We start from the raw sequence: 19,095 nt of genomic DNA on the forward strand, positions 1-19,095 counted from the left end.
AAAATATCCCATCAACTGATTACATGGATGATAAGTCAGAAATGGTCATCCCATCTGCCAAGTTAGTCCAACAATTCAAAGCAATTCTCAGAGTACCTTTATCTCAGTCATTTCACTCTCTTCAGCACTATCTCTGTAGGTGTATATGATCTCCCTGAGACCATTTGGGTTTACTGTGGGTGTTCCAGTTTCTTTCCCCCCTCCCAAACGCAAGTTGATTCTGAGGTTAATGGGCCTTTCTAAATTAAGTCTCCAAAGTCACAGGTAGCAGGTTCATGGAATATTAATGGTCATTTTTAAAAGAAGAAGTTAAGTGGAGAAAGAAGATTAATGAGATTGCTCTGAGAAATGGCACGGACTTGATGTCATAAGAAAATATGATTACTGAAAGTTGAAAAAAAATCAGTTTGCAAACAAAAAAATTCAAAGCACTGTTTAGCTGTGATTTAATGAGTGGGATAGATATACAAGGTATTTTATGAATACAACTTTTTCTTTATTAGTTGAAAAGATACAAAGTAACATACTGAACAGATAGACAACATTTAACTTGTAGTGAAAATTCGATGTCCTGTGAATTCCAAAATGCAACAAGAATTTGTATTTATTATTTTTCAAGATAAAGTTTAATCAGTAATGCCTCTTTTGGTAAACTGATGAAAAGATACCTATTAGCAGCAAATAATATTATCTTTGTGGTCTTGACACAAGTGAGACTTGCAAGAAGAAGAGTTCTCTCAAATTTTCTAAGTCAAGCAATCCAGGCCCAGTCATTAAAATTTAGCATTGAGCTATAATGTGTAAGGATAAGTGGCAAACATATATCGACCAAGCTAAAAAATTCTGAGAAATGTTTTGAAGATTCAGTCATGAGGTATGCTGTCTTCACCATTAGTCAATGATATTTCAAACCATCTAAAGTAGAATGTAGAAAGTTAAAAACTGGCCTATTGTTTTACTGTCCCTTAAAGACTGAAGCTGAGGATTTAACTATAATCAGTAATCAACATAAACTTCTTCCATTCCTATTTCCTTTTAAGTGCTATCATGAGAAGCATTCTTAAAGAAACAAACATGCGAAGTGTTGCCTATCCTTAGTATCACAACCATGCACCAGAGCACATGCATGCAAAGCCAGAGGTTAGTCAACATATTGTGAGCTTTCAGAAACTTCATGGCATTATTTTTCATGTTTCTTTCTGTAGATTTCTCTTATCATCCCATCCTTTTCTATCTTTATTTCATTCCTGTTACATGATAAAAATCTAATCTATACTTTTTGCCCTTGACTCTGATTATCCCACTGAGGATTCTTCCAACTGATTGGTTGAAAAGCCCTGGCTACTCTTGCTTGCTTCACAGATGCCCTGTGACATTGGATTAGATGTGGAACTCGAGCAAAAGCACGAAAGGCAGCAGACTCCTGCAGATAACTTCAACAAGGGGAATAGCAAGCATCATTATTTTTTTGTCTTGCAGCTGATCACAAGTCTGAACCATTCTAACACATATTGTGCATTTTTTTAAGATCTGGCCTTCAGAAGGGTGGACCCAAACTAAACTTTTTTCTTTCAGATTAATAAAGTAGAAATAAATGCAAGTGGAAGATTTAATACCCTACATCTCTCACATGCTTTTAAAGTTTAATTTTAACCTTGTGGTTCTTCATTATTTGTACGCTACTTGGAATTGCCGTTATCTTTATACCAAGAAACTTACTTTAAAATGCAAGCAGTTTAACTGGCTTCCTTCAGAAAGCGAATTTATAGGATTTGACTGTGAAGATTAGAAGGTTACGTGCTTGGACTTCTGCCTGTGCCATCTTACCAACAGATATAATAAAAAGCTGCTCTGCACCTGAGGCCTGGGATAACAAACTCTTACCCAGAATTTCTCTTTAGTAGGATAATAAACACTGCATAGGTGTCATCTATAAACCAAATTGAATCCATCATGCTCTCATGGTAAATTAATCTGCTTTTACATGAAGTATAGGAACAAGGGACAATTGAGATATAAGTTCTCAAGGAATGTAGGAGGTGATGGAACTATCTAAAATCCAAATGTGCAACTGAGTAGTGAAGACCTTTAAGCTGGAATGAAAGTACCTTCAGCCAAAACTTTGATACCTATCATTTCTTCAGAATTCATGCTGTACTGTGATTTTGGCCTGCTGACTTCCGTTTGTAGATACAACCACTCAATTGAGTGGCATTGAGTGCCGAGTACTGTTCACTCTAAACTGTGCAGGTGTGCAGCCGCACAGTAACTGAAATGCTCCCGCGCACGTGGCCTTTGTTGCCTTACAGCTGGAATTTTCTTTTATATAATGCTTCATGAAAGTGTGGCACAGTTTTCAGGTCATGTAAAAATTTCCTGCTCAGAGCAATGGTTGGTCTGTGCAGCTGTGAAAAAAATTAAAGGGAAAGTTGGTGCCAAGTACAGATATGTGATTGCACTGGAGCTTTATAGAGATATGGCCAGGAATGAATAAAAGATGTATCTTTGTGAAAAGATTAGATAAGATAGGGTTATTTTCTTTGGAACAGAGAGAACAGTGAAGACTTATTTATTGGGTACTGACAGCCCTAGATAGAATAAACAGGAAGTATCGGTTTCTTCACCAGAATGGTCAGTCACTAGGACACCGATTTAAAGTAACTTATGAAAGATAAGAGAGGTGATAAATAAAAAAATGTTGTACAGTGTCGTGTAAATCTGCAGTTCACTGTCCCAGAAAGTGGTAGAAACAGAAGCCCTCCCTTGACTTACAAAGAATTTGGGTATGTACTTGATTGCCATGCACTGGAAATAGGATTTGTCTGGGTTGTTTTTTTGCAACTGACACAGACAAAATGGATTGATTCGACCTGCAAATTTTGTATGTTTATTTTGTTTCTTTAGTTTAACTGATTTGCCTTGATTAGTTAGTCCCTTTTCCATTTAGTGGCTGCTCCTTTGACGCTTGTGCTGGTTTCTCACTTTAGCCATCTCCACGACGTCCCGCCTCCACCCGAGGCCCCTTCACGACCCTTCTTCTAGCTTAGGAACAATTACATTTCCTAACGTTTTCAGGACTTACGGCCTGAACGTTAATTGTGAACCGCTGAAGCTGCTTCACCCGTTTTGAGCATCTCTGCAGGCTTTAGATCCCGTTAATATTTACTATGGACTCTTGTCCCCTGGCCCCGTAAGCTAACGTCCCTATTGCTGAAAACTTAGAATGCCGAGGTAACCAGATTAATTACAGACTTGTAACTACCAGAATAATACGCGCCAACTACATTGATTCACTGTTGCAAATAGACTAATAGGTTTAATTATTTAGCTCTTAATAAGCCAGACACTGTGGACCTGCTTGTGAGCTATCAGCATGCTACATAGATCACATCAACCCACCGAGGTCACGAAGCAGGTCAAAACTTCATTAGCGCGACCATTTCGTTTGTGTACACGTGCTGAATGATGCACCTGCAAAGCTATCACGTAAAGACACTTACTAACAACGTTGAAGGCTGTGCGAAGACACAATTCTTCGTGGTTCCAAAGAAAATTCCAAACGGAATTTCGCATAGCAATCCAGAAGCGATAGAATCCAGCGACCTAAGAACTTCCTGGGCGGGCAACACGCTTTCTTTATTCAAAAAACGTGAAGATTAGCGCTCTTCATTCCATTGTAATGTAAGGGTTTGCATCAACAACCATCCTCCAATTCTCTAATATCTGCAGAATTAAACCCGATCTACTCAGGATCTCCGCGATATAGTTGGATATCTCTGAAATATTGCATGCATCACACTACAACCGTTATGTCCGGGTGTCGCCGCTCATTTCCACGAACACATACTAGCAGACGGTGCGGTTTTCCCATGAAACGTTATATCCTTCCCCCCCACACACACTCCCCTTGCCGGACTAGCTGAGCATTGCTGGCATTCTCTGATTTTATTTCAGATCTTCAACGTCTGCAGTTGGTTTTATCTTTTTGAATTTTCCCTATTTTCGTCCCGTTTAAAACATTCCCAATTAACACATGTCCAGAGCCAATTCCGAATGGAACCCCTCTGATCAGTCAGTCCAGAGACAGGATTAAAGTGAATAGCTACGTTCAGTCTTATGCCAGGAATGAGACCGAAGGAGGCAGGTACGCCAGGTTCGCCGTACCAATTGCCGTCCCGAGCAAGCGGCAGACACAAGAGACAGTAGATGCAGGAATCCGGAGCAATAAACTGCTAGGGAACTCCGCGGATCTGCGGGGGGGTGGGAAGAGATTGCCAGCCGGTCCTTCACCTGGTGAAATAAAACTGGCCGACTCGTTCACTGCGAATTGGTTTTTAAAAAAAAAACACAATGTTAGTGACACGATCCTGTCGGTCGTTCAGAAATTTAAATTACTTTCACCCCTAGTCTAGAAACCCCGCACTTGAGTTTACGGTTTCCATTGGATCCCGGTAGACTGAGCCAGAGCTGACACTCGGCGGGTATTTCCTCATCTGAACTGGGCCAGACCCAATACTCCACAATCATTGATAACCCGGACCACAGCCCTCATTAACCCGGACCAGACCTCGGTACTTCAGTGCGCCGGGTTAGACCCTGCCGCTCCTCTCCCCTAACACCGGCGTTGCCTGTTTATTTCCCAGTGTAACTCTCCAGTGTCTGGCCCAGGTAGATCCGGATTAATCTGTCCTCGCGAAAAAAAGGGGTTTGCACAGAATCGGGGGAACTCACCGATAGGAAGCGTGTGCGCTTCGCCCGCGCGGCTGACAGCAGCTCCACTTCCCTGAACGAACTGCTGGTAAACAGGGAAGCTGCCCACTCGCATTGCTGCTTCAATTTTCCTTCAAATTTACGCTCAGACAGCCGCCTGCTGCGGAGAGTGGGAATTACCGCTCGCACAATGCCGCCCCTGAATCGACACCTTCGGGGTTCTGGCGAGGAACAGGGAGGGCACGCTGACCTCACAACTTCTGTGACCTGGCCAGTGTGGAGTCCAAGTGCTCGACTTGTTTTCTCCGGTCTCCTCCCGCATCTCCCCTAAAAGTGTGGATTAGGAGATTAACTCGCCACTCCAAATCACCCCTGCTGCTTAAAAGAGACGCTGAATTTGCCGCGACGAGTTGCTGAGAATATGGGAAAAGTAAACAGAATGGTGGGGGCTCAGAAGACTGCAGGTGCTAGAATCTGGGTGGAGAAAAGGGCAAACAGCTGGTGGAACTCAATGGGTCAGGCATCATCTATAAAGGAAAATGGACAATTAATGTTTTGTGCTGAGACCCTTCATCTGGACTGTCCCCTATACAGAGGCAGCTTAACCCGTTGAGTTTCTCCATTAATTTGTTTTATTTTTGCTCAAGAATAGGTTAGAGTACTTATTATATGTAACATTAATAAATTCAATAACTTTTAAAATGGTTTTATTTGCATTTTAGAAGTCCACAGTTTTTTTTTCAAGTTGGATACTAATACTTCACCAAAGTTAAAAGACATTTGGACAGGTTGGGAAAGATTTAGAAAGATTTGGTCCAAGCATAGATAAATTAAACATCTTGATCAGCATAGACAAGTTGGGCTGAATGGCCTCTTTCACTGCTTTATAACTCTTATGACTGTAAGTGCCCTTTATTTCTATCTGCTGTTTGCTGGTGGACTGCAGCAGTCTTTGTTGCAAGATTCTGCTGCCTACACAAATGTCAGTAACAGCCAATGAATGAAGTGGTTGATTGTTCATTTCTGAGGAAGAAAACAGAAAATACTGAAAATATTCAGCAGTCAAGCAACATCTGTGGCACAGAGAAGGACAGAGATGGCATTTCAGGTCTAGGACTTTTTGCACCCTGAGTAATGAACTCAGTATTAGCTTTTCCAATGTTTACTGTGGCCCTGGAATCACAGTCATTGTGAACTTCACTATCAAACCCACTACATTTAAATTAGTAAAGAGATTCAATACTCTCTCTGTAGAACCCATTGGTAACAATTGCCTGCCATGTAAATACTTGTCAACCTTTTGCATCCTGCCACTGAGGCAACATTGCTTTTCCATATGCCCTGGAATCTCATGCAACAATTTTTTATGACCAGCTTGCCACATGAGACCTTGTCAAAAGCCACCCTGATATCACAGTAGACTAAATCTGACTCCCTCTACCCATTAACTCCTCAACAAAATTCAATTAGTCAGACATACACATCCCATAAAACCATACCATCTATGAGATGTATGCTTTTTGAAATAAAGAGTTGTATTGTCCCTCAGAAGTGTTTCCAGTAATCTGCCTATGATCAAGGTTACAGTGAACCATTTGCTTTATCCTTTGCTGCTGTTTTTATGAGTGGGCCTCTAATCCTCCATCACTAATCCTGTAACCAGGGATGTTCAAACAAAAATTGTCAGAGGGAGACACAGGAAATGCCGGAGACCTGGAGCATCAAACAATCTGCCGGAGGAATTGAACGGGTTTGGCAGCATTTGGGGGTGGGGAGGTAGTTGTTGATGTTTCATATCAAGATCCTGCATCAGGATGAAGAGTGGAGAGAAAAGAAAGCCAGTATAGTGAGGAAAAGGGGGAGGGGGGAGACGGGGGGGGGGGGGGTAATAGGCGATCAGTAACCCCTTAATACCAGTTTCCTGTTCTAAACTCCATTACATGACAGAATTCCTCAGTAAGTACAACATGGATCTAATCCAGATCTTTAGTAAAGATAACTGCAAAGTATTAATTAAAACTTCTGCCCATGTACTCTCCCTCTGCACACTGAGGCCACTTTTTTAGGCGCCTCCTGTACTCAATATTGTGGCTGCTGAGTTCATTTTCATGGTTTCTGATGCTGTAGTGCATCCTTTTCCAGGATTGATATGTTGTGCATTGAGCAATGCTCTTCTGCACACCACTGTTGTAATAAGTGGTTACTGTATTTGAATTACTGTTACCTTCCTGTCAGCTTGAATCAGTCTGGCCATTCTCCTCTGACCTCTCTCATTAAAAAGACATTATTGCCTTTCACTGGATGTTTTTTTCACTTCTCGCACTATTCTCCATAAACTGTTTTGCGTGAAAATTCCGAGGGATCAGTACTTACTGAGATACTCAAACCACCCCATCTGGCACCAACAATCATTCCACAGTCAAAGTCACTTAGATCACACTTCTCCCCATTCTGGTGTTTTGTCTGAACAACAACAGAACTTCTTGACTTTGTCTGCATGCTTTTTTGCATTTAGCCACTTGATTGGCTGATTTGTTATTTGCATTATCAATCAGGTATACCTAATAAAGTGGCCACTGAGTGTATGATTTTGATCTCTATTGTACCCTATTATTTCCATAATCATCTTTCTTTTCTTTAATATGAAAAAAAAGATCGTTTGATTTTTCAAGCATTATTATTGTTATGCCTTCTGTGATTATGATTACCATGACAGATCTATTCTCCCAGTGGTATTGCTTCCATTAAACAAGATCTTTCTCTAAAACTAAATCCAGAAGGGGAGGGGATGGAAATTGGCTATCAATGGCCTGTGAGATAGACTGGAAAGTAGGGAAGGTGTAAAAGGGCCTGGATAGATCATGAGGTGAGAGAAAGAAACAGAGAGGATGCAGGTTACCTGAAATTGGAAAATTCAATGTTCAGGCATTTGGGTTATAATATGAAAGTCTAAAACAAGAAACCAGCTTGGATAGCTCCAGCATTAACAGAGAAGAATTGCAGGTTGCCTGTTTATATTTATTGGGCTTATCCTCCATCTCTACATTGCAAAGAATTTGTTTCCAATGCAATATCAGAGCTAAATACGGATATTAATTTTCAATTGGGAAGAGGATAATAACAAAGCAAGGAGAAAAATAATTTGGGAAATAGTATGGAATTAAGAAATGTAGAGTACTGAATCTAGTCATTCAGCCAAACCCATCCTTATGGGAGTTATCCAGCTTTTATCAGAATTAACCTTTATTCTCTGTTCCTTTATATATTTAAACTCACCTTTAAATTAATTGCTACTGTTCTCCTTCGTCTCTCTGCATTTTCACCACACTTTTGTCTGATTGATCCTGTGTTTGATTTCTGGGTGACAATCTTTAGACTGATGGTCTCTAGTTCTGTCCTTCACACAAGTGAAAGGATTTTCTGTGTCCAAAACTCATTTAGTTCTTTTGAAGAGGTAATTAGATAATTTTAATTAGCTAACCTTTCAGTTTTCTCTTTCAAAATACAAAACTGCCCGGCATATCTTATCCTAAAACTTACAGTTCTGAAAGAACTGGAAATATTCATAACACCTTCTTTAGTACCAATATAGCTTTTTTCTTCTCTAATATAACAGCTGGGACTGTACATAGTACTCCAAAAATGGCCTAATCAAGGCTTAAGGTAAAGAACAGCATATGGTTCAATTCCATCCCTCTGTAAATAAATAATTCTTCATCATGGCAATATTAACCTGCAGTGCAACTGTATTTTATGTGTTTTTCTTTTTTTACACACTTCGTTGTTCTATTGCATTTTGATTCTTATTTTAAAAGGAAATTGTGATCTGCTTTTGTCCATGTTGGGATATATTTGCCTGCTACAGCACGGTCCTGTACAGTTGCACAATTGTGCAAATTGTGGCAGGTCTCATTTTTGCCAGCTCGCTCGCTTTGGTATCATATGCAAATATTGAATTTGGATTTCTTGTTCCAGAGTCTGGATCATTAATACAAGTTGTGAACAATAGTGATCTCAGGTCTCATATTCATATGGCCTCACTTCCAAGCCCACGCACCTGAGAATTTAGTTAGAGGATCACAGTTTTAGTGTACTGTTCTGTTCTTTCTCTTCCCAAACCCCATCTGCCGGATACTCTATAACCATAGCATTGAACCTGCATTTTGGTTGGCTTCCCCGCAGTCCTTTTCCTTGTCCTCTTAAGAATCACAGTGATTAAGGCCAGATATTTCCTGTAAATATCATCAAGGTGAATATAACTGTGTGCTTGCAGGTTCCCAGGAAGCCTGCATTGACATAACTTGTCTATTTTGATTTACTTGTTCATTGATAACATGAATTAAAATTAGCAAATCTTAATTAAAAACAAAAGTCTTTCCAATTTACCCTCCAATCCCATCCCTGTGTGAGGTGTGACATTATCTCAATGGATTTCCCCCTTGTATTAATTTTCTTGACTGTTGTCTTTAAACTACTTAAGTCAATGTTTTCAATATATCCTTTTAAGGGCATTCTACAATTTGTTGTTAATTATTTTGAAAGGTCATTCAATTAACAATGGTTCAGTTAAAACAATATATGTGTGCCAAATTCAGTGTCTTCCAAGTCTGCTGCTTCTCACTTATGTTAAATATGACTCTGTGATTTTCCTCCATGTTTGTTGAATTAATAGGCTGTGCTAGGTTGATATTGTGCTGTTTTTAAACAGCTCTTATTCCCACTTTTTTCACTTGCAGTGTCCTCAAGTATTGAATCAAAGTATGTGGAGCTTTACTTTATTTAGGACCATAAGACTATAAAACATAAGAGCAGAATTAGGCCATTGGGGTCCGCTCCACCATTCCATAATGGCTCATTGATTATCCTCCTCAAACTCGTAACCTTTGACAACCTTACTACTCAAGGACCTATCGACATCTACTTTAAGTATTCCCTATGACTTGGCCTTCATAGCTATCTGTAGCAATGAATTCCACAGATTCACCGCCTTCTCTTGGTGAAATCCCTCCCTATCTCTGTTCTAAATGGATGTTCTTTAACTCTGAGGCTGTGCCCTCTGGCCCTAGACTCCACCAATATAAGAAACATCCTCTCAATGCCCACTCCATCTAGGTCTTTCACTATTTGCCTATCCAATGACAGCTCATCTTTCCTTAGATAAGGGGCACAGAACTGCACACAATATTGGAAGAGAAGCCTCATCAGTGCTTTATAAAGCTTCAACATTACACCCTTGCTTTTATATTAGAGTCGTCTCAAAATGAATGCTAATTTTGCATTTGCCTTCCTTACCACAGACTCATTTGGCTACAGATCACTGTCCGAGGACTCAGTTTAACAGAGATTCCAAACAATTGGATATCCTGGGCACATTTGCTGAAGATAGATTTCACAAAGGGAGTGGGTGGGATGTGATGGTATTAGTTGAAATATTAAATCTGTAACAGATGATTTCACTAAACATAATCTTTCAGCACAGATTTAAAAATACTCTTAAGATTTACATATTTTCTGCTCAATTTTACATGTTTTACTTGAAAACTGACAAAATAGTTTGTACTTCAGTGAATTTTCTTTCATGCTTGCTTGTGGAATTAATGCAGTCATATAGAAAACTCTGAAGCAATGTTAATAGTTGCTCTGCAATACCACACCCATCTGCAACTTGATGACCAAAGTTCAGCACATGCCCCACTTAAAAGATGAGCCAATTATCGAAAATGAAACAAAAACGATCACAGATCTGGTGATGTATTTTAATTGATCAACGATGAAGAGGAAAAAGAATTAGTTTTTATAAACAAAGATGAGAAAATCTGCAGAAGCTGGAAATCTGTGTGTTGCTTAGTGTTTATAAAGCATTCTTCCTGATGTCAACGTCATTTCACAATCTATTAATGAGGTTAAAATGCAGTTACTATCTTTCCACAAACAAATACAACAGCAATGATTGTAAAGTTGCATATGCTGGAAATTTGAAACCAAAACAAAAAATGTTAGAAATACTCAGCAAGTAAGACAGCATCTGTCGAAAGAGAAACAGTTGAACTGAGAAAGGCAGTTAGTTCAGCTGGCAGAGAAAAAGAGTTTCTCTGATAAAAGTCAATAAAGTGACTATTAAGGGGCAGGTAAATTCTTTGTTACTGTGTTGCAATATTCTGAACAATGTGTTTAAATTGTGTAAACGGGCCTAAAGGACACACCCAGTGGCCTGAATATATCAAATGAAGGGGGAGAAAAGCAGAGAGATAGCAGGTTAACAGTCTTAATAGAAAAAGAAAAAGTGAGTTATCTAAAATTGGCAAAGTTGAGAAATTGGATTATCATGGAGTACAGCAAAGAAACAGGCCCTTTGGCCCATCTAGCACATGCTGAGCCATTTAAACTGCCTACTCCTATCAATCTGCACTGGGACCACAGCCCTCCATACCGCTACCATCCATGTACCTATCCAGACTTCTCTAACTACGGAAATCAGGCTTGCATGCACTACTTGTGCTGGCAGCTCATTCCACACATTGTAAATTGAATTTAGTTGCTGGTGCTGAAACACTAATTTCCCATTTTACCACCCCTCCCACCCCGTACTAAACCTGCCAAAGTGAATGGTGACTAGGGAAAATTAGCACATTTAACTGAAATCTCTGGCTACTCTTACCAAAGCAATGTCTCTCAACATTACCATCACTTGCTACGGAAATGAACACTAAGTGCGGGAAACATACCACATCTCCCAATAGCCCCATTCTTTGTTCTTCTATGCAACAGGAAAATTCACTGACATTTCAAAGAACATACTCTCCATCATTACTCACATAGAATCTTTACCAAACTCAAACTTATTTGCTGACTTTTATCTTGGGCAGAGAGAGGACACCACTGATGAAGTTCTCATAAAGCATCCAAAGTGAGATTGTATCAGTTCAGATCTGGTGTCCTTCTCACTTGATTAAAAGAGCATGTTAATAGTCAGGATAGCAAAATAAGAGCAGGACAAAGATGGATACATGTTTCAATTAGTGTTAACTGCTTACAGCAATAGGAATACACAGCTTGGAGTAGAGTTCTTGCTTCAGATGTCAGTTCCTATTGCATACATGTGAATTTTGTTAATTAGCTCCTCAAAGTTGAATTGAAAATGATGTCCCAATTAATGTGTTGAAACAGAAATTTACTTACAAAATGCTACATTGAGAGTATCTTCAAGAGATAGCATCCATCACTGAGGACTGTTACCATCTGGGACATTCCCTCTTCTCATTACTACCATTGGGGAGGAGTTACTAGTGCTTATTCTGTAGACCCATAATCAGCTGCTTGCTTCACCTCTACCATCAGATTTCTGAATGGTCTGTGAATCCATGAAGACTTTCTCATTATTCCCTTTTTCTGCACAATTTACTTTTGCACTTTATAGTAACTTTATGGTACTGCTGCTACAAAACAATAAATTTCATCTTATTTAAGTCAGTGATCTTAATCCTGATATTATTGCAAGCAGAGAAAGAGGGGATCTTCCAGACCTGTGATTGCATTAATTTTTTATTTCCTGCTCCAGGTCCAGACAATAAAGAACAAAAGCAATAAAGAGTTTTATATATACTTGAGCCAAATTTGAATGTGCTATATATCGAAACAAACTGTAAGCATCCACGCTTGCTAATTTCCAAAATCAATGTGAATTTTATATCTTTAACCTTTGAAAGGAAGCAACAGTTGAAGGGGAATTTTAGAAGTGGATATGCTCAGAATATAAAAGAACATCATATATCTTGTGATGGTTTATTATGCACTGAAATTGCAGAGGCCTAGAGTATAATCAAATTTACCCAACCCACATTTACTGGAGGAAACATATAGGAGGATTGAGAGCAATGATTCCCCATTTCTGTAGTTAACGGAAGGCATTTCCTATCGTTCAGAGATTTTTTTTTCTGCCTCTATTTTTTTTTCCTACTTCTGATGGTTTGGGAGGTTTTTTTTTGCATCATTCCATTTGCTTTTGGTCTGTAGATTTGTTGTGGCATTGTTGGACTTTTTTTATTGTTTTGTCTTACCCATGGTTCTGGTTCAAATTGAAAGTATAAAGAAGTTGAAATTTTATTTTAGGTATCCCAAACTATTGTGATGCCCATTCCTCTTGTTCTCAAGGATTTGCTGCAGCTTATGAGGAGTTTGTAGAACAACGGCTAAATGGAAATCATCTTTCACTAGAGACACAAAAATCCAGAGCAACACATAAGATGGTGTGATTATTCAGGCTGTCTCTGGTGAAACCCACAAGAGACTGGAAGAACTCAATGGCTCATGCAGTATCGATGAAGAGACATAGACTGTTGACATTTCAAGCTGAGACTCTTCATCTGGACAGATGAAAGGTCTCAACCAAAATGTTGTCTGTCCATTTTACTCCATAAATGCTGCCTGATGGCAGAGTTCCTCTAGCATCTTGAGTCTTCCAGCAAAGAAGGCCTGAATAGACCCAGCATTATCCAAGTCAGTCCCTAAAGCTCAATTGAAAAGCTACCTTTGGATTGTGGTCCTGACATGCAATCTAGTGATATTCAAAAGTTAGTTGATTTGCTGCACGTTGAAGGAACAATTGTAGAATAATATGTAGGCATTTGCGAAGTGGAATGAGACATCATTATATGTCTGATCAGGTAACAAACTTGAATAGCAATAATTCAGCATGTCAAGTCTTTTGAAGAATGTGAATTGCAAGGTTTTAATTAAATAGATTTCATTGTTTGTCTTACAAAGGCATATAAATGTCAGAAATGCACAAAAGACAAACTTACAAGTTTTATGAAGGGCTTCCAAGAACAAGCAGTAACTATTGTAATGACAACATTTTGAATTCCATGAGAATTTTCCCAAAAGATGGTATTGCCACGTAGCCTTCCCTCGCTATCAATTCTTGTCAGTACCTCTAGTTGAACTGTCTTTTTGTGTGTTTCCCCCTAGCCGTCAGTCTGTGGTTTTGTATTGCCATGTGCTCCTGTCCCCACTCCTGCTCTACTCCGGCCCCTGTATTACTGAGTATTCCGTCTCTCATCTGTTTCTTATTATTACCTGTTTTACCACTACTTGTATCTCATTCTGCTCCACCCATCATCTGCCTCTCTGTTTATTGCTCAGTGTACTTTAGTCCTGTGTGTTCACCTGTTTGTTGTCAGATTGTGCCAGTGAGTTTTCCAGCATTTGAATCTGAACTCTGTCTGAATACCGACTCTGCCTGTTTCCCAATTCTGGTTTTTGGATTTCTCCGGAATTTTTGATCTTTGCCTGAAGCTTTGTGCTGAACTTGTTGCTGCCCCCCCCCCCCCAGTAAATATCATAGTGTGCACAATCCATGGTCTGTGATTGGGTCCCTGCTTTAGCGTCCTGACAGTTCAATAATATGAATTATCTTTTACATTTATTCTGAATCTTGACAAACAGTATAACGTAGCATTACATCTTGTCATTCAGTTGTTCCCAGCCAGACAGGATCTGCTGAAATGCTTAAAATATTCTTGCATCTGATACACACAGATTACTACAATATTCATTTCACTTTGAATGTTATTTATCTCTTTCTTTGATTAACTTCTTTGTTACCCAATTTGAATCTTGCAAAAGATTATGGTATGAGGGCATAGATTCTTAATTAGGGCTTAATTAGGAAAGGGAAAAAAGATTATGAGAGAAAGCTGGCAGGGAACATAAAAACTGACTGTAAAAGCTTTTATAGATACGTGAAAAGAAAAAGATTGGTCAAGACAAATGTAAGGCCTTTACAGTCAGAATCAGGTGAATTGATCATAGGGAACAAAGACATGGCAGAACAATTGAATAACTACTTTGGTTCTGTCTTCACTAAGGAGGACATAAATAATCTTCTGGAAATAGTAAGGGACCGAGGGTCTAGTGAAATGGAGGAACTGAGGAAAATATATGTTAGGGAAGTGGTGTTAGGTAAATTGAAGGGATTAAAGGCAGATAAATCCCCAGGGCCAGATGGTCTGCGTCCCAGAGTGCTTAAGGAAGTAGCCCAAGAAACAGTGGATGCATTAATGATAATTTTTCAAAACTCCTTAGATTCTGGATTAGTTCCTGAGGATTGGAGGGTAGCTAATGTAACCCCACTTTTTAAAAAAGGAGGGAGAGAGAAACTGGGGAATTATAGACTGGTTAGTCTGACATCGGTGGTGGGGAAAATGCTAGAGTCGGTTATCAAAGATGTGATAACAGCACATTTGGAAAGAGGTGAAACCATCGGACAAAGTCAGCATGGATTTGTGAAAGGAAAATCATGTCTGATGAATCTTATAGAATTTTTTGAAGATGTAACTAGTAGAGTGGATAGGGGAGAGCCAGTGGATGTGGTATATTTAGATTTACAAAAAGCTTTTGACAAGGTCCCACACAGGAGATTAGTGTGCAAACTTAAAGCACATGGTATTGGGGGTATGGTATTGATGTGGATAGAGAATTGGTTGGCAGACAGGAAGCAAAGAGTGGGAATAAACGGGACCTTTTCAGAATGGCAGGCAGTGACTAGTGGGGTACCGCAAGGCTCAGTGCTGGGACCCCAGTTGTTTACAATATATATTAATGATTTAGACAAGGGAATTAAATGCAGCATTTCAAAGTTTGCGGATGACACAAAGCTGGGCGGAGGTGTTAGCTGTGAGGAGGATGCTAAGAAGATGTAGGGAGACTTGGATAGGTTAGCTGAGTGGGCAAGTTCATGGCAGATGCAATTTAATGTGGATAAATGTGAGGTTATCCACTTTGGTTGCAAGAACAGGAAAACAGATTATTATCTGAATGGTGGCCAATTAGGAAAAGGGGAGATGCAACGAGACCTGGGTGTCATTGAAGGTGGGCATACAGGTACAGCAGGAAGTGAAAAAGGCAAATGGTATGTTGGCATTCATAGCAAAAGGATTTGAGTACAGGAGCAGGGAGGTTCTACTGCAATTGTACAAGGCCTTGGTGAGTCCGCACCTAGAGTATTGTGTGCAGTTTTGGTCCCCTAATCTGAGGAAAGACATTGTTGCCATAGAGGGAGTACAGGGAAGGTTCACCAGATTGATTCCTGGGATGGCAGGACTTTCATATGAAGAAAGCCTGGATCGACTAGGCTTATACTCACTGGAATTTAGAAGACTGAGTGGGGATCTTATTGAAATGTATAAAATTCTAAAGGGATTGGACAGGCTAGATGCAGAAAGATTGTTTCTGATGTTGGGGAAGTCCAGAACGAGGGGTCACAGTTTAAGGATAAAGAGGAAGCCTTTTAGGACTGAGATGAGGAAAAACTTCTTCACACAGAGAGTGGTGAATCTGTGGAATTCTCTGCCACAGGAAACAGTTGAGGCCGGTTCATTGGCTATATTTAAGAGGAAGTTAGATATGGCCTTTGTGGCTAAAGGGATCAGGGGGTATGGAGAGAAAGCAGGTACAGGGTTCTGAGTTGGATGATCAGCCATGATCATACTGAATGGCGGTGCAGGCTCGAAGGGCCAAATGGCCTACTACTGCACCTATTTTCTATGTTTCTATGTTTTTATCCTAAAAATGGGACTCAAGACAACAGGGTAATGAGAAAGACATATGGCTTGCTTCTGGCCAAGGCACTGGGTGTGAGAGCCATGACGTCATGTTACAGTTTTACAAAGCACTGATTAGGCTACACTTGGAGTATTGTGTGAAGTTCTGGTCAACACACTATTGAATGAATGTAATTAAGCCAGAGAAGATGCAGAAAAGATTCACAAAGATGTTGCCTGGATTGGAGGGCTTGTGTTATCAAGAGAGTTTGGGTAGTCTTGGACACTATTCCTTGGAGAAAAAGAGGCAGAGAAATTAGGTGATAGAGATATGTAGAATTGTGAGACACATAAATGGGATAGACAGCCAGTGTCAGTTTTTCTTGATAATAATATCTAAGACTAGAAGGTATAGATTTGAGGAGAGAAAGAGGAGATGTAAAGGGAATCTGAAGGGTAAATGCCTCACAAAAAGTGTAATTGTATCTGGAATGAGCTGCCAGAGGAGGGTGTTAGAGAAGATCAAATATAATATTTAAGACAACATGCACAAAATGCTGGATGAACTCAGCCGGTCAGGCAGCATCCATGGAAATGAACAAACAACTGATATTTTGGGCTGAGTCCTTTCCTTGGGACAATACTTAAGAGAGATCTTTACAGGTTCTTAAATGAGCAGGGAAGGGAAGAACATGGAACCTATGCATACAAGTGGGATTAATATAAATAGGCAGATCAGTAGCTGGCTGGAAAGCTCATTTTCTGTACACTATAAAATTATAAAATAATAAACATTCACTGCAAAGCTTCATAGTAATCAAGATTATAGTTTGTCCCATCATGAAATACAAGACTAACTATTTTCACCCCATTCAATATGAGACTCCACAGAGGTTTCATACATCTCTTGTAATGCCATATTGTAGTAAAACACCAAAACACAGCAGTTAGCTATGAATAATTGTTTAAATGATCAGGAGTGCAGAAAAGTGTAAGTACTTACCACAGTGTTGGCTAAATTCATATCAGCAATGAACTAGAAAGGTCCTTGACGCATAGATAATTCCAATTTTGAATACCAGGGCTTTTCCAGTTCACCTTAAATTGCTTCAATGCAGTTCAAGCAATAAACATCACTGAATCTTCCCAGTGTAACATCTAAATGATTCCATTAATCTTTCATGGTTGCAACGTAGGCCTAGTTAAGCAAAGAAATGAACTGATCTATTAATATCAAATTGCAAGTCATTTTTATATTACCAAAATGATAAACTAAAAACTAGACTGTGAATGAAAATCAAAGAAAAATGAATTGCAGGCATTGGAAATCTGAAATAATAACGGGAAGTGCCAGAAAAAACTTAGCAGGTAAGGAAGCATCTGTTGAAAGAAAATCAGTTAGTAGTTCAGTTGGGGGACCCTTCATCAAAACAGTGAATGCCTACATTTATTACATTCAGCTGAAAGAGTCTGGGGGGGTGGGGGCTTCCATCTATGCAGTTAGTTTAGGTTTATGTCCAACTCTAGAGGAAAATATGACAACATAATTACAACAGCCCTTACATATCATTCCCTGCGCTGGGATATCAATAGCATGTGAAAAACTATATAGGTATCCCTAACAATTAACAGCATAGTCAAGTCTATAAAGAAACCACTAAAGATTTATTGAATCATTTAAATGATGCATTTAGTAAGATTCCATGATGGTTATTGCTCATCTGAATTGAAAGAATTTAATGTGAGTGGGAAAAGATTGGTATACCAAATTAGAATTGTCTTTTCATCCAGGAGCAATAAAAATTTGGAAAAGGTACATAACATGAAATGATGAGAGCAGTTGCCAAGCATCTGTTATCTGTGTTTTAGTATTATCAAGTAAAATAGTTTGCTCATGGGCAAGGTTCAGGCGTCATAACACTTTATTGCTGTTACTGTTGATCCAAAGTTCATTTATTTAGCACTTCCAGTTAAATTCAGTACCTAGCTGGACGTGGTAACCACAGGCTAACTATTTTTGCCAAAAATTGAAATAGGAACATTTAAATTTGTTTTGTTTTCCTTTTAATGTTGTCTCTTATATAACGGAGGGAAAGAGTAGCTGAGGAAAATGCCATCGCGAAGGAAAATGTTCATGTTTATGGCTGGATTTTCTGTCGGTCTGGTAACTTGCATGTTAATATCTGCAATACTAGGAATAAATTCATGGGTGGACGCTGTTGTGGACTGCCAAAACAAAACTGGTGCCACCTTTGGAGAAATGAAACTTAAATATGGGCTGTTTGGTGGTTCACGTACCAAAGCTGGTTGTCCGATCCTTGTTGATGACGGGACTATTAAAGGTAAATCTTTTTCTTTACAGTAGTGTTGAGATTTACATGAGAACTTAAATATTCATATTCTATGAAGAGAAGATCATAAAGTATACAGAAAGAGGACACTTGCACTTGTGTTTGTGCTGGTTCTTCAACAAAACTCTCCAATTAGTTCCACTCCCTTGATTTCTTCCCCTTGGGCCTACATTTTTCTCCTTCATAGCATTTATCAAGGTTGATGAAAATATGTAAAGTCTGTTAATAACTGTTTTTAGACATTCAAATCTAATCTACTACAAGTTGCTTATTTGTTTTTCAATCTATCTATCCTTTTTAACAAACAATTCTATAAATATTGCTTGTTTACTGATACTGATACTTTCTACACTTCTGCAAATGCATCAAGCATTTTTGCAGAGCGGTATCATTTTTACAGTAATAAAAATAGCTTGAAAATAGACTAAGTTCAGAAACTGTTTTCCTACTTTTAGAGTCATAGAGAACTACAGCACAGAAACAAGCTCTTAGGC

At 39.1% G+C, this 19,095-nt stretch overlaps 2 protein-coding genes across 9 annotated transcripts in view; one reads left to right on the plus strand and one right to left on the minus strand.

Annotated features, from left to right (window-relative positions):
• ptprea (protein tyrosine phosphatase receptor type Ea) overlaps nt 1–5,076 on the minus strand; it is a 299,961-nt gene extending 294,885 nt beyond the window's left edge. For 2 of the 7 annotated variants that reach the window (XM_059947680.1, XM_059947681.1), the window contains exon 1: nt 4,732–5,076. The gene's annotated coding sequence lies outside the window, so the exon portion shown is untranslated. Of the gene's footprint in view, nt 1–3,500; nt 4,082–4,731 lie in introns of those variants that run through there. The other 5 variants (XM_059947688.1, XM_059947685.1, XM_059947687.1 and 2 more) reach the window with 4 other exon arrangements.
• LOC132379594 (clarin-3) overlaps nt 1–19,095 on the plus strand; it is a 129,397-nt gene that overhangs the window by 101,252 nt on the left and 9,050 nt on the right. Inside the window, exon 2 of one of the 2 annotated variants that reach the window (XM_059947694.1) lies at nt 18,446–18,592. In XM_059947694.1, coding sequence (XP_059803677.1) covers nt 18,511–18,592 — 82 coding nt within the window. In that variant the 5' untranslated portion in view covers nt 18,446–18,510. Of the gene's footprint in view, nt 1–18,227; nt 18,593–19,095 lie in introns of those variants that run through there. The other variant, XM_059947693.1, reaches the window with a different exon arrangement.

This window comes from Hypanus sabinus, chromosome 22 (assembly GCF_030144855.1).
Source record: "Hypanus sabinus isolate sHypSab1 chromosome 22, sHypSab1.hap1, whole genome shotgun sequence".
NCBI lineage: Eukaryota > Metazoa > Chordata > Chondrichthyes > Myliobatiformes > Dasyatidae > Hypanus > Hypanus sabinus.